Genomic DNA, 22,455 nt, shown 5'->3' with positions numbered 1-22,455 from the left:
TAGATGTTTCTTGGGTTGGCAGCATGGAAAACCATAACTTTATATAATGAGCCTGGTTCTGTTTTACACTCTATTGTATGAAACAGATCCAGCTTTCATTGTGCTTTATTTTCCCCTCATTTTATTCCCACTTGAAATGGGTTATTTTCATGAATCTCACTTCCCACCAAATCAGGACAAATGCGTTAAAAATATATACTTTGGGTGGAAACCAGATCATGTTTCATTCAGTCAGTCATTGTTTAGTGGTTTCAAACTCTACTGGTTTTTCTGACACTTGCAGCATTTATCTGATGATGTCATTATTAACCGCTACGTTGCAGGCCGAAAGGCTAAGAGTTGCATTTCTGCATAGCTTTAGCAACTTACCGGTGCTTTTATTGTGAAAACGAATGAAACAATATTTGACTTCCGGTGAGGAATCGGTAAAGGAACAGCTGCTGGAGGAGGGAAAGTTTCTACAGCTGCAGATGGCAGGAATGATTGCATCGAGTTTCAGGGACTGTCAGGTGAGTTTTAAGACTGTTTTAACCCCCGATACAGAAATAATCGTTTTTGAGTTAAATTCACATTTTTTCACATATTTTGCACTCGGAGTTGAAGACTTTCAACTTTCCTGCTGACGTCCTAATCAAAGTCAGCTGGTCTGGGAAGTGAAGCAACAGTTTTCCATCTGAGCTGAACTTTGGACATTTGCGCTGAGGAAGTTTTGTGCTGGAAGATGCGCAGTTGTGTTTTGTGCTCTGCAGGCGTGGAGAGATGAGGATCTGCCGCTGTCAACCAGCAGCAACGAGGCGTCCAGACTGTATGACGCCATTCTCACACAGGTAACCTGCAGACTTCTCACCACAACAAGAAAACCCACAGGCGACTACTTTATTAATATGTGCTCAAAAACAGATTGCTGGAAAATTTATATTAGTTTCAATTAGTAATCAGATCTGTTTTCTACACGGGAACTTGACTGTAGGAGGCGCTGTTTCTCCTCTACACCTGTGTTTTCACACATTTCACCACTAGAAATGAAGAAATAAACGTAAATATATTAAGATACTGATAAGCTGAGACGAGGATAATTTTGAAAAATGAATTTTCAGAGAATTGAGCTGCAGGATGCAGTGAATCATAACTGCAATCTTGACATTTCAGTTGATTTTCTGAAGTGACATGTTATCATTTTTTATGTAATATTTAACCAGTTGGAGAGTCAAGAGACAGCAGATCTTCACAACAGATCTCACCTAACGGGTCAAAGGTCACAAAGTGATGGAACAACCAATCATTTGATTTCAGTCACAAGATTTTCTAATCCTGTGCAGAAAAATGTTTGAATCACTCAAAATACTCATTTACACAATAATAGTAAAGGTACCAGAGTATCCATGAGAACCAATGTTGGAAAGCTGAAAATGTTTTCTGTCGACATCAAAATATTTTTTTAGCTTTTGTTGAGCTGAAATGATGATGATGGTGAACACTGAACCTGCAACAGACTGTATGTATTTTAGTATAATCTAATATTTAATACTGGTTAAAACACCATCAATATTTATTCACATAGTTCTTTATACAGCCACAATATCGGTGATCAAAGTATTTAGCAAAACACTATATAAAAGAAAACAGGTTTTAAAACTCAGGTTAGGAAACTGAAATTAAAGGTCTGATGAGGTCAGAAGAGCTGCCACATTTTTAGATGTCCAAAGCCTGCCTGAATAAAAAAGTTTTGATTTTAAAAAGTCAAGCTGAGTTAAATATGGAAGCTGCTTGACATAATTTATGATCGTAGAGTTTGGCTGAGGTTTGTGGACTGACACCAAGTATCATTCTCTCTTTAGGTTACGGAAACTTCTCATTTCTTTTATTTCATTCCTGCTCTATTTAGTTCAGTTTGCATGTTGCTGCACATGTAAAGGATTATAATTTTTTTCCCCAAGTTGAGTGCATCTTGAAAAACAAGCTGTGATGTTAAACCTGTTTCTGCTTGTCTAGTATGTGAAATGGAGAAATGATGAAACACTGGGAGGAATTGAAGGATGTATTTCTGCTATCCAGACAGCTGACCCTAACTTTGGTAAATAACTTCTTTATTCTTTATAAATTACTAAAAAAAAAACCTTCCCTCACTGGGAGTCGACCAAAGAATAAAATCCAAGCGTTGGATTTAATCTTAATGCAGAGATTAGTGACTGAAGGCTCCAGAGAAAACAAACAAGTGTGTTTCTTATGAGTTTTAGCGAAAAGAAGAGAAGACAATTTCTTTGACATAAAGAAATAATTGAAGTTATTGATGCTAAAGGTGGTTCTACTTGGTCTGCATTACTTTAGCTTGTGTTGCTATAGAAACGTTCTTTAATTTTAAAACACTCAGAGGAGATGCAAAGCAACTGAGCTGCACCAGGCTGGAAATCAAATTTAGTTGAAGGGTTTATGGTTCTTGCTTTTATATCAACATTTAGCAAAGTTATTGGCTGCATATTAAATATTAAAGCTCAGGTCGCAGCACATGAAGCCGGGAGCTTCAGGTGACTTTATCAGTGCAGGACGTCTGTCCGCTGCATTGATGGGCCAGTAGTTGTTGTTTTTAACCTTTCCTGTATTTTTAATATCATTTTATTTGATGTTTACAGTCAGAGACAGAAATGAAACTAGAAAGTTCACCGAACCCTTCTGGATCTGAAACAGAACCTTGAGCAGAGCGTGTGATTTCATGTGATTTTTATTCTTTTTATTTTTATCTTGCGCCGTGGGAATGAAAATAATATGTATTCATTTCTTGACGCCACAGTTATGGGTCATGTGATCAGCACCGGGCTGGAGCTGGTGGCCACGACGAGCAGCCCCCGGCTGGACGAGCGTCTGGCTAGCGCTGTGAGGCGAACACTGGCGCTCGCCAGCAGCCAGGATATTTCTGCCCGGGAGAAGCTCCATGTCAGAGCTGTGGAGCTCTTCTCACACGGGTAAGATCCAGAACCGGCTGCAGGCGGTCCGACCCAAAAAGGTTCGGTCCGGGATGGGAGGGTGATCGTTAAAAATGCCTTGTTTGTTCAAGAACCAGCTGGATGTTTGAAAATGTAGCATCTTTAAAACTTTAATTTAGTCATTTTGAGACCAACTAGGTCATTTTTAGTTTATAAAAAAATGAGTAAAAACAATTGTTGGCTGTTTATCAGTTTAATTTAAAGTCCCAAATTGCTTTTAAGCCTTTTTATTTACTCAAATTATATCATTTGTTCTTGTATTACCACAGATGATCTGAAGAAATGCTGAAAGCAGTTTTACATTAAATCATGAATTAACTGTGATAAACATGTTTGAGGCATTATTGTCAGCCGTGACCCGGCATTTTAATATTACAGTCGGGTTTATTCTTACGATTTAGTGTCAAAAAAACTGCAAACAGCCGAAACACTGAATGTCTTTAAATCTAGACTTAAACTGCAGTTTGTCCAGATTTATACCCTAGAGCTGCTTTTGAAACATCATAAATGAAACATTAATCAACATTCTGATGTATAATGATGACACTTGACAAAATGTAATATATTATTTTGTATTTTTGTGTTTTATGTTGTAAAGCTTCTTGAGTTGCTTTGTTGCTGAAATCCTATAAACTTGAAACAAAGCAGTTCAAAGCGCTTCACACCATGAACATATAACAAAGTAACTAATTATGAAGTTGTAAAAAGTTGTTTTTACAGTCCCAGTTGTAAAAGCAATACCTTGTTACCACAGTTACACATCATGACTGAGCAAAATAAAAATAAAAAGTTGAACCTGCAGAGCATCCACACATGAGAGAGATAATTGTCTAATTGCAGTCATAACATGGAGTAACAAAAAAGTGAACAAAAGTCTAGAAAAACAAAACCAGAGCTAATGTAATAGAGCTCCTCCAACAAGCTGCCACTAGAGCGGCGCTGTTCTGCATCAATCAAAAATGCAACAGTATGTCATCATTAAAACTTAAGTCAAGGATTTATTTTGATGAGAAGGTAGTGTGCATGCCCAGGGTAATAAATACTCGCTGATATTTTTCTTTTATTTTCTGTCCTTGAGTGTGAAATCCGTCTGAACTCCTGTTGTTCGCCAGAGAGCCGCCATGTGGGCAGGATGGAGCTTATGAATAAAAGAAGAAAAGTCTGGATTGCAAACCAGGAACTGCTGGTTTATTTTTTATGTTCTCTCCTGAAATCTTGATGTTTTTTTTTAGACGGGAGTCTGCAGGATTGTACCAGTCCAGTCGCCACTGCGGTCTGTTAAAGTCCCGGTCGATAAGACGGAGGTTCCATTGTGCCACAGGAAATGGGTCGCTTGTGAGCGGATTAGAAATAGTTTATCAGGAAATAGTTCTTTATTCCTGAAGCTGCTCTTTTGTTGTCTGCCTGTGATTCAGTCATACACTGCAGATTAGCAGAAACTCATGACAGTCACTCTGACAGCTGGACTTTTATTACATCCTGTAACGTTAAACAGACATTTGGTTTCTTAACGTCGCCTCAGAGGATTCTCATTTCTCCCCAAAGCTCCGTGATCCTCCTGCTGTTCTCTGAACAGTTTCCTTCTTCCACAACTTTTTGATTTCTTTCTAACAATGAGACACGTTTCTCTTGCAGGAATTTCCCAAAAGCCTGTGAAGTGTGGGAGGAAATCCTGCTGGATCATCCCACTGACATGCTGGCTCTGAAGTTCGCCCATGACGCCTACTTCTACATGGGGGCCCAAACACAGATGAGGGACTCTGTGGCCAGGGTGCTGCCCCACTGGAAGCCTCACATGCCGTTGTTCAGGTAGCTGGTCCAGTTACAACAGCTGAACTCCCAGTTAGCTGCTCTAACTGGGAGTTTAACCATAAATCAATCTAATGAACCATTTCCAGTTGTAGGTTTTGGGTCATTGTTGTTGTGAAAGACACAATGACGACCTGTTTTTAGTTTTCTGAAAAGAGTCCATCAGATTCATGTGTAAACAGAAAGAGGCCCACAGCATCACAGATGTTCCACCATGCTTAGCAGAGGTATATGTCTCCATGTTTCATAATAGGAGTGTTTGTTGCAGAAAAATAATAATTGCCAAATGGAGCAGAATCTCCTGGTTGGACCTCTGACTTTGGACCCTATTGGCATATTGGGACTATTGTATATTTGAAAAAAATCTACCAGACTTGTAGTGGTGGACACGCGTCTGTTGATGAGCTAATAGTGGAGCTAAATAATTTTTTTTTTTTTTTTGCCAACTTTAAAACTTCACTTTACTTTCCTCAAATTTTTCTTCATAAATCCAACAGTGCAGATTTACTTGGCTCTTTTTAACGTTTTACTTGAATAAAGTTTTAACATCTGTGCTGAAGTTTTGGTTATCAACTGTTAAGTTTATGTTCATGCTCTTATTTTGAAGGGCAACAAAATAAAAAAGAGACAGGAGAACAATATCTGAACATAAATACGATATTTAAGCCTGTTGGAAAATGTAAACAATTATCTGAATTAATGCGAGAAAGTTGAAATCTTTCAACGACAGATCATTTGATTTGAAGTTGGCATTGCATTAAAGACCGTTAATTCTGAACTAATCTTTAAGACAAGAGCTTCAGGGTTAGCACAGCTAGGCTAGTTAGCACAGCTAGGCTAGTTAGCACAGCTAGGATAGTTAGCACAGCTAGGATAGTTAGCACAGCTAGGATAGTTAGCACAGCTAGGATAGTTAGCGGCGTCCACCACTGCTAACTTGAATAACAGTTTTTTTCTCTTTCATTTTGAAAGGGCTTCAGGGAAATGAGCCCATGCATCATTTAAATCCCAGAAATGGAGGAAGCTGAAGATTTTCCTTAATTAGGATTTACAATGGTATGAAGAATTGCCCCAGAGAGTTTTAAATTTTATATTTGTTTCTTAATGAGGGATTTTCAGTGTGAGATTTTTCCATTGTACTGAATTATGAATTTAATTGGAACACATGTTTACCAGTGTGTGGGAAGGGAATGCTTTAAATAACGCAATGTGTCGTAAGAAGCTCATTTGCTCTGAATCAGATTGTTTTATGTGTGTTTTTCTCTTAAAAGTAGATTGTTTGCAGTATTTTCTAAAAGTTTGTTTGCCTTCAGTTACCTGAAAGGACAATACGCCTTCGGCCTCCTGGAGACTCGATTCTACGACCAGGCTTTGAAAGTGGCCATGGAGGTGAGCGTCTCTGCTGGTAATGGGTTTCTTTTGTGCGCCTTGTTGACAACACAGCAGCTGTGTGTTTGAGGTCATCTGCTTTGACTGACTGTCAGTCCGCCAGCAAGTCCGCCAGCAAGTCCACCCTCCACACTGAGAGCCTCATGCATTTAAACCAGCTGTGACATGAGAGTCTCCAGGAGGAAGCAGTGGAGAAATTTCAAATTAAGTTATTTAAAGTGAGGATTGCAGTTACTTTTTAAATGTGAATTCATCTGTCTTGTTCCAGGGTCTCGCCTTGACCCCTGATGATGCGTGGTCCGTCCACTCCGTGGCCCACGTCTATGAGATGAAGGCAGAGGTGGACAAAGTCTTGAATTTCATGGATAGCAGAGAGAAAGATTGGCAGGTGGTGTTTTTTTTTTCCATCACCACCTGGAACCTTGTGGAAAATTCAGAGCTTAAGGATTAAATATTTAGAAAATGCATTTGAAAAAACTGCTTTATTAATTCTAGGGGTCTGACATGCTGGCCAGCCACAACTATTGGCACTGGGCTTTATGCTTCATCGAGAGGGTGAGGATAATCATGGCTTTATATAATGAAAATGTTAGATTAGATTAGCTTTAGCTTCCAGTTTGTAGTGACTTTTTTTGTTGCTTCTTCCTCTGCAGGGGGAATATGAGGCTGCTCTGCAGATCTACCACTCCCAGGTGGGTTTGAGTTGCCAGTTCAAGTCCGGGTTGAAGTTATGAAAAATCTACTGTTGGAGCTTCATATCATGTTATGATGTTATTCCCTCATCAGAAGCATCCCTGGATTGTTTCTTTGAAATGTCATTGTTGTGACAATGCAATGCATTGTGTGTCTCTTAAAGAGACAGAGACCAATTCTAAAGCTTCCAGTGCAAAGTCAAGTTTCTTTCCAGTTAAGTTTGATACATGTAGAATTTTCATAACTGAATCTGTCATCGTTAGTTGATTGTGCCTGGAAAACACTCACCGTTTAATATTAATTTGAGAATTTTAAGGATATTCTGGGATATTCCTATCCCAGAATATAGGATTGGTTTCGTGGTTCTGACCCACATTTTAATTACAGCCAATATATTTTTTATTAAATTCAAAGATGAGGCTGTTTTCTCACATCATGGATGATGTTATACTCCTCCAACATTCATCGACGTCGTTTTCAATAACTGTGAAACGTCAACCCAGTACAATAAAATATTTCCTCTGAATGATTGGCGCAGCTATGCGTCTTAATATGCAAATAAAAACGTAACAATGACCCACTTTTTGTAAAATCACACATGCATCAAACCAACTGCACGTTATTAGTCATAGTTTAGAAGTATTATTAGGAAACAGTATTTTGTGGAGATCTTAGTGATTTTCGGAAACTTCTCTTTAGAATCAAATCTGTTCATTTTTATCTGTGTTTATTAGTTGTTTGGTCTCAGGCAAATCAGTTCAAACATCACATGGAGGCTTCAGGAATTTTGCTTATTAGCCTTTAGTATGAACATTGTTGTTAAGAAAATATGTAAGAAAAAACCATTCCTGGGTTTTTGGGAGCTGTTATCAGCCCTCCTGACCTCAGCCGTGTCTCTGAACATCGTGTACCTTTCAGTTCTCCAGGTAGGTTGCAGTTATGGAATATGACAGAAATAAATGATAATTGGTTCCTTTTTCAAAACGCATTCTGGTCATTTTTCAGTTTTCAGTTAAATCTATTGTTTTGGCCCATTTTGCCTGAAGAAAAGTAAATGGGACAAAGTGAGGCTTCAAACATCCAGTCAGAACTACGGCAGGATGCTAGTGATGCTGAATGAAACGGGCTGGAGTCACGTCTGCAGCTTTCTGAGTCACAGAGCATTAAACAGCAGGCAAGCAGATGTAAAGAAAGGCGTGGTCCTCTTGTGAGTCGAGAGCTAATTGCAGATAAATGTTGAATCCAAATTTAAGAAGTAAGAGCCAAAGAACCACCCCCACACAGCGTCGGCTGCCAGCTCTGATTTAGTCAGGATGAGACGAACGTCGGTTATTTTCTGAATCCTGGGAAAAACATTTTGTAACGCAGCAGATTCTGCTCTGCTGCATCACAAACTAATATTTATACAGATGTGGAAAAGTTTTTTTATTAATATATTTAAACATGTGGCTATTTCAGGTCAACATATATTAAAAATGACATTGTATTTTGTATAAAAATGAGGATAAAATTGTTTAATCCTTCCTAAAAGCCAAACGTTCCACACAGGTGGAGAAAAACTTTGCTCTGTAACTGAAACATGAAGGTCAGCCTAAAGTTTAGCAGAGAGATCCTAGAGAAAGACCAGAACATCTGGAGTTACGACGTCTGAACAGATATTTCAAACTCCAGAACAGAGGAAACTTTTGGCCTAAATAAAACAGGAAGCTCATAGTAACCTTATCAGCATGGTGGAGGCAGTGTCATGGTTTGGGGATGTTTAGCTGCAGCAGGACCAGTGCAGCCCACCGTCACTGAATCCACCAGGATTCTGCCATCTGAATGAAAATGAAACATGGCAGGAGACGTACTGGTCTAGTCAAAGCCCAGATCTGGATATTATTAGGAAGCTTGAAACATTAGTTATTTCAGCTAAAAGCCGTGCATTTCCTCATAAAAAAACATTTATGTTTATCGGTTTTCTGTTTATTTGGGAACATTCCTAATGAAAACCAAATATTTAATGTAGTTTCTGGAAGGAATTTTTCCCTTTGGCTGTATTATTTTCTGTCCTTCAGCGTCTTTATATGAATATTTGTATTTCATTTAAAGATATTCAAGCGTTGTAAAGCCTCAGGCGCCATGCTTGACGTCGTCGACGCCTGTTCGATGCTCTACAGACTGGAGATGGAAGGTCGGTGTTAAATGAAGGAATCGCCAGAAGATGGGAATTAATGTTTGTATTGTTGACTGTTTTCTAATTTAAATCATTTTGCAGAAATTCATTTATTTTTGGAATATGTTGCTAACGACCAGCTAATTTAACACAAATAAGACTTTGGTCAGAAAGCAAAAAGACTTAATGAGGTGAGATGATCTCAGTTTTTTATTTTTGTCAACGTTTGAAGTGCAGCAGCAGAAATGAGGAGATCTGTCCGTGTCGGTTGGAGCATGCGTGGTGGGATGGGGTCAGAAAAGTCTTCCTGTTGCAGGTGTGTGTGTGAAGGAGTGCTGGCGGGAGCTGCTGCAGGTGACGCAGCCTCACAGCGACGACCACGTCACGCTGTTTAACGACCTCCACTTCCTCATGGTGGCCCTGGGGGCCGACGAGGACAGGGCCGCTCGGCGCCTCCTGGAGGGCCTCCAGGAACTGGCCAGGTTAGTTCTGTCCCAGTTCTCTTCACTGCACACCTCCAGGCTGCCGTGTTGCATTGGAGCAACACGACTTTTATGTAACAGAAACAAACGCGGCAGAGTGGAGGAAAACTGAGCAGCTTCATTGGCTGGAGGAAGGGGCGGGGCTTCCGTCTGCAACAGATGCTGTTCACGTACAACAGCCCTATGTTATAGAAAACGATTATTCTTTGTTTCCTAAAGTTGTTACAGTTTTAATTTAGCAAACTGTCTTGAACTGTAATCCAGTGAACTGAAACAGGATCCACTCTCCAAATCTCCTGTTTGCTCTTTTTGTCACATCTGAATGTTTCAGGTTATCAAACTGTTTCTTGTTGCTCTGATAATCTTTTACTAACAGAAATTAGAGCGAAAATGAAGAGATGGAGAAGAAGGAAAGTTATTAGGGCTAAATTAAATTGATTAAATTGTCAGATTAATGTACTACTGAAATATTTTTCTATTTTAATTATGCAGTAAAGGTTGACTCGCTGCATGGTAGTCTCTGTATGTGAAGGCTCCAGTCTCTCGCTCTTGTTATCGGAACATGACCTCTGACCCTAGCTGAGACTGTTCCATGTTTGCTGACTGAGTGAGCAAACAGATCTAAATAATGATCTGGTTTATTTAGATCTGGTTAAGATGTGCTGCTTTCAGATCTTTTGGCCTACTTCCTGCTGTCAGTCAGGTTTAAATGATTTCTTTTTTCAGATATGAGAGTGATGAAGTCGACTGTCTTTAAACAAGCTGAACAAAAAACAGTATTTTTCTCAGGTTATTTTTTTTCTTTGGTATCAAAAATGTATTTGATCTCAAACTTTTTAGTGAGACCAAAAGAAAAGTCAAAAACAGAAAGAAGCCTTTATGGAGGTGAATATTTTTTACAGCAGTGTATTCAGTTCATCAGTCACTTTCCAGCTTTTCTCATGTCTTAAGCCCCGTTCCTGGTTTGTTGCTTGTGACGTATCGCATTGCTGCGGTGTGGAGTGCTTCTCCTTTTAGAGACAGATAATGAATATTCTTTGGAGTCTGCAAATGTAAAAAGTTTTTTTCTCCAGTTCCTACACTTCCTGTGTCTAAACTATTTCCCTTCACAGGGAACCGGGAGACAATCAGCAGCATCAGCTGGCAAAGAGCTTAGGCATACCGATGTGTGAAGCTATGATGGAGTACAAGCAGGGCAACTTCAGCCAAGCGGTGGCGCTGTTGCACCCTTTGCGTTACCGCATGGTGGACATCGGTGGCAGCGATGCTCAGGTAACAGACAGGATCAGTTTAACAGTGAAAAGTCTAAAAACAAAGCAAACGCTCCACTCTTAACTTCTCACCCAGAGGGTTTTCCCCCTCTATGATCATGTTGTTTTCTTAAGGAAAACACTGAAATCTGCTGTATAATTTTTCCAGAAGTAAAGCCTGCTGTGCTTCATGTGATGTGAGGATGCAGAGCGCAGTGCACCATCATATGAATAATAAATCTTTGTGATGGACACTGATGCATTTTATCTTCCATGTTCAGACGAGTTCTCTGCAGTGAACGATGTTTGCGGAGCAGAAGCTCTGCTGTGGTGGAGCCAGAGGTTTGCATTCACTAATGGCTTTTTCCACTGCTTCTTCCAGAGAGATCTGTTCAACCAGCTGCTCATTCACGCCGCCATGAAGTCTGACAACAAACAACATCACAAACTGGGCCGGTAATGTTCAACTGGCCACTTATTACATGTTTCTCTTCTGCTTTTACTTGCTTGTTCACAATTCACAAAGAAACCTCGACCAGCTTACAGAGCATTGCAAATGTTTTCATGCCAGAGCTCCTTTATCAGGAGTTTTCGTCACATTTTTCTGGCACTTTGTGTTGATCTGCTAAGTGGAAAGAAATTCAAGCCCTTTTGTGACTCTGATAATTTGAGTATTTTCAGTTGTAAATGTTCTGTTCTGTGTCAACTGGGCATAAACTCCCAAAAAAATACATTTGAGTTTGTAGTATAAAATGTGGGAACATTCAAAGGTTATGAATATGGAGTAGTCATATTCCTTAATGCAGCCAGGATATAATTATGTTCAGACGGTTAATGAATGTTGCTAATTCAAGGATAAGCTCTGAATGCACACCTGTAATTAGTGTGTCACTCAGGACAGATGTTGGCATCACATGTAATCCTAAAACTAAGATTCTGGATGTAATTAGTGCTACAAATCAGCCTGGAGAAAAACTGCCACACTAATAGATCTTATATGCGAGGAGTTGGTTCAGGATCTGCTTTCTCCAGAACTTTGCACTGCGTTTCTTTTACACTAGAAACGTTTCGGTGCTGCTGTGGCGGCGCAGGGCGTTAGCACGCCCCACGTTTGGAGGCCTTGGTCCTCCACGCGGATGTCGCTGGTTCAACTCCCGGTCCCAGTGACCTTTGCCTCCTTTTCCTCGCCTTCTTTCCTGTCTGCCGACTGTCAAAAATACGAGCCACTAGTGCCGCAAAAACTCGTCTGAGAAAAGAAAAAAAAATGTTTCAACATTTTTCTTTATATTAATTTCAGTGTCAACCAATGAACAGTTGGGTTCAGTGGATCATCTGGTTCATTTGTCTGATTAACAAAAAGTGGTTGGAATGATGCAAGTTTTATGAATTATGGTTGTTTTAAATAATGATCTTCTTTCATTTAAAGAGATGCATCAATAACAGCCTAACCGACCATTTGGGCTTTTCTGGACCCAGATCTTTTCAGTGGATCTTTGTTGGACCTGAACTAATCATTTCACATCTTTCAGGTTTTTTCCAATAATCCTTTTGGCATTAAATGTAATTTATATTAACATGCGGCCAGATCTGGTTCACTGTTACTGCAGGAAAATATAATCAGTCACTTCAGAATTGTTTTTATCTTTTAAAATAAAAATGACAGATTTCATGATACTTTATAAATATTTGTTTTCATAAATAAATGCTTTGTAATGAGGGAAAAAAATCTGTCAAAACCTAAATTAGCTTGTTAGCAGGCAGGAGTTAGTTTAATGCAAACCGAATGTTTGACCATTTTGGAGGCATTTCCACGGTCAGCTGGAGGGATTGTGAGGATGTTTTGGCTCTGACCTTAAGTAACTGAACATAATTGGTTCTGCTCTTCACTGTCCACCACCTCCTGTCTCCCCTGTGTGCACAACACCAGCTATTTTTCTCCCTTTCTATATCTGACACCATGTTGCACCTTAATTATTGATGGAGTTGTTCTCCCAGCTTGAAGTCTGGCTGAATCTGTTAGTCTCTGCTCTGCTGTGTTTCCCCAGATGTCTGCTGGTGGAGCGTGACGCCGTGCGGCCCAACTCCCCTCTGACCCAGCGCCTCATGCAGAAAGCGCTGGCTCTTCACGACTAGAGGGATTGCAGCGTGCGGACGAGTCCCACGTGAAAACATCAAACCCACAGGAAGGAGCTCCACACCGTTAACCAGATTAATGCCCCTTGACGTTCCTCATTGAATATGAAATTGTTTGAAAAATGTCATATTATACAATTCAAATTATTATGCACATTTATTTGTAAATGTATAACATTTTAAATGCACATTTCTATTAGTAAAGAGAGAACCAATAAATAAACACTTTGCACTATGCATCTGTGTCACAGTAAAGTGCATGAAAGCAGTTTTGCCAAAGGATAAGAAATGAAGATGTGTTGACTCTGATGGGACGAGTTCAGCACCAGAACTTCTTCCTTCTGCCCTCAAAACGGCAACGCAATCTCATTTTGGATCTGAGAAATCAGGATCTGGGACAGAACAATGCCGGCAATCTAGAAAACATCAGAACACGGCAGTAATGAGCGTCTCAAGGTCCCGTTGGAAACGATGCTGCTGCTCTCAGTTTGGCAGAGTCAGGAAAATAAACTCATTTACATCTTAATCTTTTTCACGTTAAAAACTTTTGCATTCAGCCTTTTATGCCTCAGAAGTTTGAAGAACGAGCAGCATCATCATACCAGAAAAATGAACTAATGCCAAGATAAACTTAGTACCTGAATAATTTACCGGTTCTATTGGCCCAACATAAAAAACAAAAGCTATTTTGAGCATCTTGTAATGTTACTCTCTAATATGTATTTTATAAATAGGGCATAATTATTCTAATCAGTAATTATCAGTGACAGGATTTTGAAATGAATCACCAAGCTGATCTTCTGACACCTGAAGCTTTGCATTCAAATCGACTTTTCTTGTACTTTTGAGTTTCTTCTGGTGATATTGTGTTTTTAAGTCTTACTTTATTTATAAATTATGACTTTATTCTCATAATTTCTTGCCCTTAATACCTGCAAATATGATTTTTTTTTCCATTTTCTTGACAAATCAGTTTAAAAATGTTAAGGAGTTTGGATACTTTTGGTATTTACATTAATCAAGATGTTTCAGGGTGGAAACCTGACATCAGGTTATTAAAGTGACCAAACAGTGTTTTTCCCCAAACATCAGAGGAATCACAGCTCTGATGTGATTGGTCCGATGGAATTTATGGGAAATGCAGTCAGATGCATGTCAGCATGGTTTGATCTCATGTGCAGCTGATAACAGCCGACATGTTAATCTGACTTTAGATATTAAGGGACTAATTGCTGTGGGAGTGGAGCGTGCTGTGGGCCCTTCATGAGTGGGAGGGAGTTTCAGCATTTTCCTTTTCAGTGTTACTGCTTCACATAGAGCTAATCCTGCACTAAATCACACTGTAGTTAATTTATTTCTTGGTGCAAATCTGGTTTAAATAATTCATTTCCTCTGGTTTTTTCAATTAAATTTGATTATTTTTCCCTTATAGTGCAGAAATTTCCCCCTGAATCAGTAGATGTTAGAAAATCCTCAGAAAGTAAAAGTCTGTTTCTTCAGATTGATGAAGTGTTGCTGAAACTACCTGAACGCAGCATCCAGCCTGTGAGGTGGAAGGTCTGCTCAATAGGTTGATGACTGGCTGCTCCTCCCAGCCAGACGCATTGATGCGTTCATTGACCCGGTGTGGCTGATTTAAAACCAAAGAGCTTCTTTTGTTTCTGATTGTGAGGTGAGTGAAGCTGCAGGTTACCTGAGGTAAGGCCAGGCCCAGGGTGAGCGCTCCCACCAGCAGCAGGTGAGACTCCATCCACATCACTGCTCTGTCTGCACAGCCCACAGAGTAGATAGACACGTCTACTTCCTGGGACTTCTGCATCTGAACGCCAAAACCACACATGGTGTTGATCACCGTCTGCAGAACAGAAAGAGACCTTCACCAGAGCATCATGATTAAACTGGACTGTTCTCTGGAAACGTTCAGCCTTCAGGTGATCATTGTGACACCTGAAGGCTGATGAGTAAAAAAACAAACATGAAGGGAGCAGGTGAGGCTGAAGCAGCGACTGGAAGCTTTGCAGCATCTGCAGCCTGAACTTGCAGTGAGCCACCAGCAGGTCGCAGCACTGCATCGACTCTTCTGCCCTTTAATTAATTGATTTTTCAACCATGTTGGAGAAGGTTGCTGTGATCCGTTTTCTGTGCGGCTTGATGTTTAATCAATACTGGCCTGATGGCTCAACATGAACTCCTTAGCTTCCCTCAGTCGTACCTTCATAATGTGCCGCTGCAACTGCATAATAATAGGGACGATGTTGAGCATTCATGCACAGAAGCAGGAACTATAAAGGCTGGTATGTACCATCCACACACACACCTCTTACACATGCATGTGTGGACAGCTTGCTTTGATGCTCAGAACATGAAATCTCATTAGAACTCAGAGAAATCACAGCCTGTGATGTTTTCACTTCCTGCAGATCAGATAAGATATGAGCAGATGTTGCATGTGTCCATGTCAGCCAACCAGCATCACTTTAACAGTTAAAGACGGTTTTTCACACAGTTTGTATTCCAATTGTTAACTGGACAGTTTTCCAAAGGAGCCACAGATAGGCTGAGCTGTCAGCCGACTCTGGGAAAACATCTCGCAGTTCTTCAAAGAAGAGCTGATGCAACTGGGTGGTAAACGTGAGCCTGTCCCAAATTTCCTCAGCAAACACAGCACAACAAATAACATCTTTGTTTTTAGCAGCTGACATGTTGTTTTTGAACAATTTGAGAAAAAAAGAAGCTTTTTTTTTTTTTCAAGAGTTAGCGTCTCTGGAGGGGAATCCATAATTATTTACATTCTTTAATAGACTGGGTTTACTGAAGAATAAGAGGAGCGACAAAAGCAAAGGAGGCAGATCAGCAGAGCAAGCAACAACTGGGACACGTTATGGACAGATATCCAGCTGTCATACAGCAACAATGTCCTCAGTCAGAGGCCTTTTCAAATTTGTTGCAAGACTGACTGCTACAGGAGATCCTTCTGGCCCACAGCATCACCAGCCACATTAATTCTTTGAAGATTTTTGGATGATCAGAGTTATGAAGACATTTCATTTCACTTTTTCTGTCCTGGATCAAATCGGGTGATTCATCATGAGGACGGCTGGTTCAGCCTCATCACTTTCCCTCTGGTGTGAGTTGCTGCCTTCAGGCTGTTCCCACAAACAAGCGGAAATATTTGGAGTCAATATAAATCAATGCTGCGGTCAAGAAGCTGTGACGGTTTTCCACTGACTGTACGGCATGTTGCACGGATAAAGTTTGATGCTTTTGAAAAGTGATCAGTTGATCAGAAATGACCTGGAATAGACATGAACTGTAATCCAGCATGACACTTTGAACTTTAAGCTGCAGTTATAAACCCGGCTAATCCTCTTAGTTTTAGCTACATGAAGGTGAAGATTACCATATTCAGAAATATCTAAATATTACATATGACTGAGCAGAGACCTGAAGGAAATCTGGGATATTTCACACAGTCCTGTCTGCACCAGACACTAAATAATGATCAATAACTGATATTTATGTACCCTGAGCCAATATCCCACTCTGTTACAGTTTTGTAGTTAATTGTTTGCGCTGCATTGTGTGAGCCCACCTCTCCAGGAACCGGCGTGCAGCAGGAGAACGGCACGGCGCAGCGCTCTGAGCTGGGGTTTTCCTGAGTGCAGTTGAAGTAGAGGTTCCAGGACCAGTCGGTGTAGTTGTTCCATCCACAGCACTTAAACTGAGCCAAGCAGAGCAGAGGTGTATATTTAGAAACAGTCTGGTGTCGTGCCGGCCGTCTACGAGGGGAAAACCCGGGCTCCTAGTTGGAGCCAGGATGTGCAGATGGAGCAGGAATTTCTCCTGAGGAATCCCATGGAGCTGCAGGAAATGCATGTTTAGCTTCTCATGTGGAAAATCCTGAGTGAGGCCAACATAAACACAAACAGAGCTGGCAGTGTGGTGCAGTCAGGTGTGTCTGTGTCAAACCACAGCACCTCTTTCTGGATGTAATCCATCAGATTCTGCAGATCCAGGTCATCCCTGTAGTGAACGATCGCTTTCTTCACAAACTTCCCCAGAGCATCTCGGGTCTATGAGAGAGAGAAAAAAAAGATTCAAAAAAAGATAGCTTTGATATTCTAATTTCCGTCTTTTAAAACAAATGAAGTCTTGATAAGACTCCAGCCTGTGTTAATTAGTGGAGGAGCTTTTAATGGCACACTGGAAAACGTCTTGCTGCAGATGCTGGGAGATCCCAGCAGAGCCGGTGATGGATAATAACTGGAATCAGTTCAGACTGTCGGCGCTGCCACCACTTCGCCGTCAGCCAGGTACTCCTGGGTAATTCACCGGTTTCCATGACGATCTAGGGCTTTCATCAACAGTTATTTAGATTTGCATAAAGGCAACAATGAAGCATAATATTCACATCTGAAGGGCCTCCTGAAAACACGCGCTGCAAATGTACAGATCAACAAAGACGACTGAAAACCTGAAGGATTTCTGTTCATTTTAGATTTTCACTCAGATTTTTCAAATTATTTGCCTTTGAAGAAAAAAAAAGCAACATGAATTTATATTCTAGCTGTAATCTAAACCAGTAATTAACATGAGAAAATATTCACTCATTTCCTCCACAATCACATTGTAAAAGGAGCTTAACTCAAATGACCACAAATTTCAGATTTTTATTCATAAAACAAAAGTTGAAAATACTGCAGCATTTTGCTTCTTCACATTTATATTCACTTTTTGTTGGTCAAACTTAATAAAGTAATTTAGGTTTTTTGTAGCGTGATAAAATCTGGAAAAGGTCAGTGGATGTGAATAACTGTGGTATCATGCAGAAAGAGTGGGTTCATTCTAGATCAGATGCATCTACAAAAACCAGCACAAATGCAGCAAAGCAATTCTTCAGGCCTGACGTCGGTGGAAGCGATGAAGACTGAATGTGAGTCCCGGGATACAAAGATTCATCTGCAGGCTAAACTTCCACATTAGTTATTATAATGTAATGTTTATCAGTTCCTCAGAAAGTGAATAAGTGTCAAATAAATGCATCCGATTGAACAATCTGCTTCATGGTGCTAATGGCTGATTATTATACTGAAAATTAAAGGTTTATTTTTAATATGCAGCACAGAATTGCTGCATATTAAAGACATGCGTCAGTATCATTTAACATACTGATTACGTTATAGTTAGCATCACAGAACTCCTCAGATATAATAAATGCTAACTGGGGCTCTGAAAGCTAAAAACCTGCTGAACTTTAAAGTTTCATGAAGCTGGAAATGAACCTCAGATCTGTTTGCTCACGGCGTCATAAACTGTTCAAATTACAAACTGTGTCGAAACAGTTTATGTTGATAAATACTGTTATCCTCCAGTAATTTTACTGAATGGTGGGAGGATTTTCAAAACCCTCCTCAACTCTTCGCCTCCTTCCGCTCCTGTTTCAGCGTGGCCCCTGGGCTTTGAAGCCCACCGTCGCACTGTGTCATTAGCGAGAAAGTCTCCTTTAAGGGATCTGCTGAAATGGAACATTTGGTTCCACTTTGAAGTGCCGAAGCATCTGAATCATTTAGCAAGGAAGGATGCTGGGAGGGTTGTTAAACTGCTCTGTTTAGCAGCAGGCAGTCCGAGCGCTGACTGCAGAGAGGCGCCATCAAACACCAGGAACATCACCACCGTGCGCTGATGTGCGGCAGCGGCGCCCCTGCTGGCTGTCGTACTTTTATTCCCAGTGGACCTTTAATGGAGAAGCTACTGAAGAGGATAAGTGAAGCGAGAGCCGCTATTAGGACGAAGCACGGTTCCAGAATAAACCTGAGAGATGCATAGATCTGTAGCTTATGAGGCAAAAGTCAAAATGAGGAACAAATACCCAGAAACCTTTAGCAACGAACCTATCACTTATTTCTCCATGAAGGAAATAAACAGTGGAAAAGAGGACAAATAAAAAAATCCATTCCTGCAATAATCTGGTTCCTCAAAAACCAAAATCAAGGACACTCCTAAGTTAATCATGAATGATGCATCTGTTAAAACTGCAGTACCCAACTTGCATAAGTATGTCCAAAGATAATCTTTGGAAAGAAAAAAAAAAACAAAGCTCCTCTGCTAACTCCAGCCAACCAATCAGAGCGAGGAGCAGAGGGTCTGAGGCTGCGCTGACCCTGCTGCCCGATGTGACCCTCATCTGATGTTTTATGAAATCAGATTTTTTTTAATTGTGGTCGTTCACACCACATAAATACAAGCTTTATGTGATCTCCAGTGTGAACGATGCCCCACATGCACAATAGAGGAAGCAATAAGGTTATCATGGAGAGCATGATCAGCGTTTTGCCAACCACCATCTAGAAGAAGAAGCAGAAGAAGAAGAAGAAGAAGAAGAAGAGTCCGGTGTTGGCAGAAGTAAACATGGCTATAATGGTGGAGAATTTCACCAAGTTGTTGGCCATTCAGAGCCAGAACCTGAGCAACTTGTTGTTTTTCTTCCTGCTTGGGGAATCGGGACCCAGAATATTGACGTTGGTCGAGTATTAATGACGTTCAGACTCTGGTCACATTTAAAAAGATCAGACATCGGATGTAGGAACATATTCGAGTTGGAAAAGAATCGATTCTGTGTTGATCAGACTGTCAGGTTACTGATACAGGTTGCATTAAGGCAAAAAAATAAAATAAATACAAATAAAAAAAAATCTAGATTTGGGCCACTTTAGGCTACAGTGTGAACGTAACCTTAGTGCTGTCAATCATGCTTGCACACCCTTTGCTCATGACCTGCCCCTTCCCCCTCCAGCTCTCAGGCAGAAATGCTAAAGCTAGTTAGCATGACCATTAATGATGCTGGATGAAACAGTTTTCCTGGAACAGAGAGTTGTTTTTCCACCATTAGCATGTTTAGGAGAAAGTACACAAAGTTGTCTCATATTATACTGTGACAACATGGGAACCCTCTTAACAAATATGTCAAAAATATATATATATGTATTTTATTAAATAAAAGTTCCATACAGCAGCTTTGAGGGCCTGAGGCCATTGGGAAAAAGAGAAAGTGTCTCCAGAACGGTTCGTACCTGATCAGAGTGGAAGAAGCCCAGAACTGCTATTACCAGCTGGATGAGGAAGACCAGCGTCAGCGTGAAGGAAAACTGGAGGAGAAATAAAAAATAAAACCAAATATTTCATCTCAAGTGACACGTTTCCTGTCAAGAGTTTGATATGAAACATGATTCCAGGTTTAGAGCCAATTTAGCAACTGAAAGGAAAACATGAGGCCAGTATCAGTGATGCGTCTTTTTGGAGAATACCGTCTTGAGGAGGCGAATGTTCTCTCTCAGGGCGCCGATGCAGCCGCAGAAAGTGATGAAGAACATCACCACCCCCACCACAATTAGGATGACAGCTGGGTCGATGAGGAACGTGTCCCGCACCGTGTCTGGCAGAGACAGGAACACAGCCTGCCTTTAAAAAGCTGCCATCCTCTAGACTTCCTGTTTCTAATGTCATGTCAACTTCATTGTTTGCAGAACACAGTTTCCTATTTTTGCTGCGTGCCTTCCTGCACTGACTGTCCCAACGCTATGAAACCATCAATGATGATTTGAAACTGAAGGATTGTGCAGATGCAGAGGTTTGATCGCAGGGATTAGCCACAGGTTAATCCTTTTCTGTTGTCCATGAATTATATACATCCTAAATTAAATGTGAGAATTGGGAGGATGAAGCTGAAAGGTAACTCCCCCCATGTTCCACACCAGACTGCAAACAAGATCTCTGTTCTATTTCTACTGGGATATAAACACAATCCACTCAGGCCTTTAAACATGATTACAATGGATTTTAGTTTTAATGCTGTTTTATGTATTTTAATCTGTGGTTTTCTTTAATGTACCTGTAGCTTTCTGGACTTTGGCATAAACCCCGATTCCAACAATCAGCAATGAGAAAACCTGCAGAAACACAAGAAAACCAGGTTGAGTCACATGGCAGCTGAACACTGAGAGCCTGAGCTGATGTCTGCTTTCATCTGCAGTTTAGTCAAATACTCCTGACCCTGCAAGAAACATGTTTGATCCACATATTTAGTGATAAATCAATATTAAGTAGGCAGGACTCACCAGACAAAAAACTTACTAATAAAATCAGATTTTTTCACAACAGATTTAATTTCAGATTTAAATTGTTTTTCTTTTCTAAAACAAATACATTTTATAAAAGTAACTGATTTCAATCTTCCCTTCTGTGAGTTCTGCGTCTCAGTATCAGTGCCAGACTAAGAGAACTTATGTTTCAGTCCAAAAATATAGTCATAATATTATAATATCATATTATTGAACAAGTGGATTTAAGTTCCATCCATTTTCTAACTGGAGCCTGGTCTGCAGTGGGGTCAGGAGGTGACGGTGCCTCTGAGAGGCGGGGTCACCCTGGACAGGTCAGTCATTTTAACTCCTGAAACATAAAATGTCTTGTTGAACCGGCAGAGTATTTCACTTAGAGTCAGTACTTCTTCATCAATATTAAGGAATTAATGACTTAAAACAAACTCCCATTTCTTGCTGAAAAGTTATCTGTAGCCTTGTTGATTTACTGTTTGAGTCCACAAAGTTACATTTTGTCTCATTTGTCCAGATGATTTTGTTCCAGAGATGTTGGAAGTGGGACACTTTGAGGGATTTGCATAGTAATGACTTTCTTCTCCCACTCCACTTTTTGTTTTCTTGTTTTTTCCAGAGATTCCTTTGTTTCAGCTGAAGTTATTTGTGGATTTTTCTGTCCAGGAAATTGTTGCTGAAGTTTTTGTTGGTTTACCTCACTGTGGTTTGGTTTCTACCCTCATTTTCCACTGAAAGTTTGAACGCTGCTTTGAACAATTCCACAAATGTCCATTCAGAACATTTCTGAAATGCTACGATTCCAGGAATCACCGCAGTATGTAAATATTTGACCGCTGTTATTTCAGTATTTTCTTTCATTTTTATTTCAAAAGAGTAAACAGCTGTTTTACTGGAAAAGGCTTCAGCCACGAACCATGAAAGAGTTTTTGTGTTCTGGGAAACAAAAAATTCAGAATTTTTTCTTTATTTTTTTGCTGAAATGATTTACAGATTTATAAACCTGAAGAATCCAATTGCTCAGAAAATGACTGAATAAAAGAAATGGACTGAATAAATTCTCAAACCCGGTTCAACAGGTTCTAAAAAACACCTCCAATAAGAAAATCAGTTTCATTTGAAGCAGAATATTAATAAAACACGACGGCTCGAGGCGTTTATGCAGCTAAAGGTAGCATGCAGGTAAGAAAGTTTAGTAGCCATGGCAACCACTCCTTGTTTGTATTGTTGTAAACGAACAGATGGAGGCTGGAAATGGTGACCCTCGGTTTAATTACCTCAATCTGAAACATGTTGATGATAAACTTTGTTTTAATATTTCAGATTTTTCCTGGAGAAATTTAAACACATTTTCCAAACAAACTGATGTTTTTTAGGGGAATTTTATCTGACGGATCGAAGCAAAGTCCCTGAGTTTTAATGTGAAATATACAAAAATCTCCTTGACTATAA

General features: G+C 40.1%; 2 protein-coding genes across 3 annotated transcripts in view; one reads left to right on the top strand and one right to left on the bottom strand.

The window, feature by feature from the left end:
* The first annotated feature begins 361 nt into the window (after window positions 1-361).
* On the top strand, window positions 362-13,129 carry ttc38 (tetratricopeptide repeat domain 38). The gene is made up of 14 exons (XM_055035270.1): window positions 362-509; window positions 750-827; window positions 1,993-2,074; window positions 2,789-2,960; window positions 4,617-4,790; window positions 6,104-6,179; window positions 6,448-6,567; window positions 6,675-6,734; window positions 6,833-6,871; window positions 8,964-9,045; window positions 9,344-9,509; window positions 10,622-10,781; window positions 11,142-11,215; window positions 12,805-13,129. The coding sequence occupies exons 1-14, from the start codon at window positions 393-395 to the stop codon at window positions 12,890-12,892; spliced, it is 1,488 nt and encodes a 495-aa protein (XP_054891245.1). The 5' UTR covers window positions 362-392; the 3' UTR covers window positions 12,893-13,129.
* tspan33b (tetraspanin 33b) overlaps window positions 10,775-22,455 on the bottom strand; it is a 14,034-nt gene continuing 2,353 nt past the window's right edge. The window contains exons 2-8 of one of the 2 annotated variants that reach the window (XM_055035288.1): window positions 20,781-20,838; window positions 20,197-20,324; window positions 19,963-20,037; window positions 16,870-16,965; window positions 16,485-16,613; window positions 14,586-14,747; window positions 10,775-12,005 (exon numbers count right to left, since the gene is read on the bottom strand). In XM_055035288.1, coding sequence (XP_054891263.1) covers window positions 11,970-12,005; window positions 14,586-14,747; window positions 16,485-16,613; window positions 16,870-16,965; window positions 19,963-20,037; window positions 20,197-20,324; window positions 20,781-20,838 — 684 coding nt within the window. In that variant the 3' untranslated portion in view covers window positions 10,775-11,969. Of the gene's footprint in view, window positions 12,006-13,030; window positions 13,309-14,585; window positions 14,748-16,484; window positions 16,614-16,869; window positions 16,966-19,962; window positions 20,038-20,196; window positions 20,325-20,780; window positions 20,839-22,455 lie in introns of those variants that run through there. The other variant, XM_055035280.1, reaches the window with a different exon arrangement.

The sequence above is a fragment of the Poeciliopsis prolifica genome, unplaced genomic scaffold (assembly GCF_027474105.1).
Source record: "Poeciliopsis prolifica strain line A6 unplaced genomic scaffold, Auburn_PproV2 SCAFFOLD001, whole genome shotgun sequence".
Classification (NCBI taxonomy): domain Eukaryota; kingdom Metazoa; phylum Chordata; class Actinopteri; order Cyprinodontiformes; family Poeciliidae; genus Poeciliopsis; species Poeciliopsis prolifica.
The sequence above is the reverse complement of the archived record's forward strand: the minus strand, read 5'-3'. Positions and strand labels throughout refer to the sequence as shown.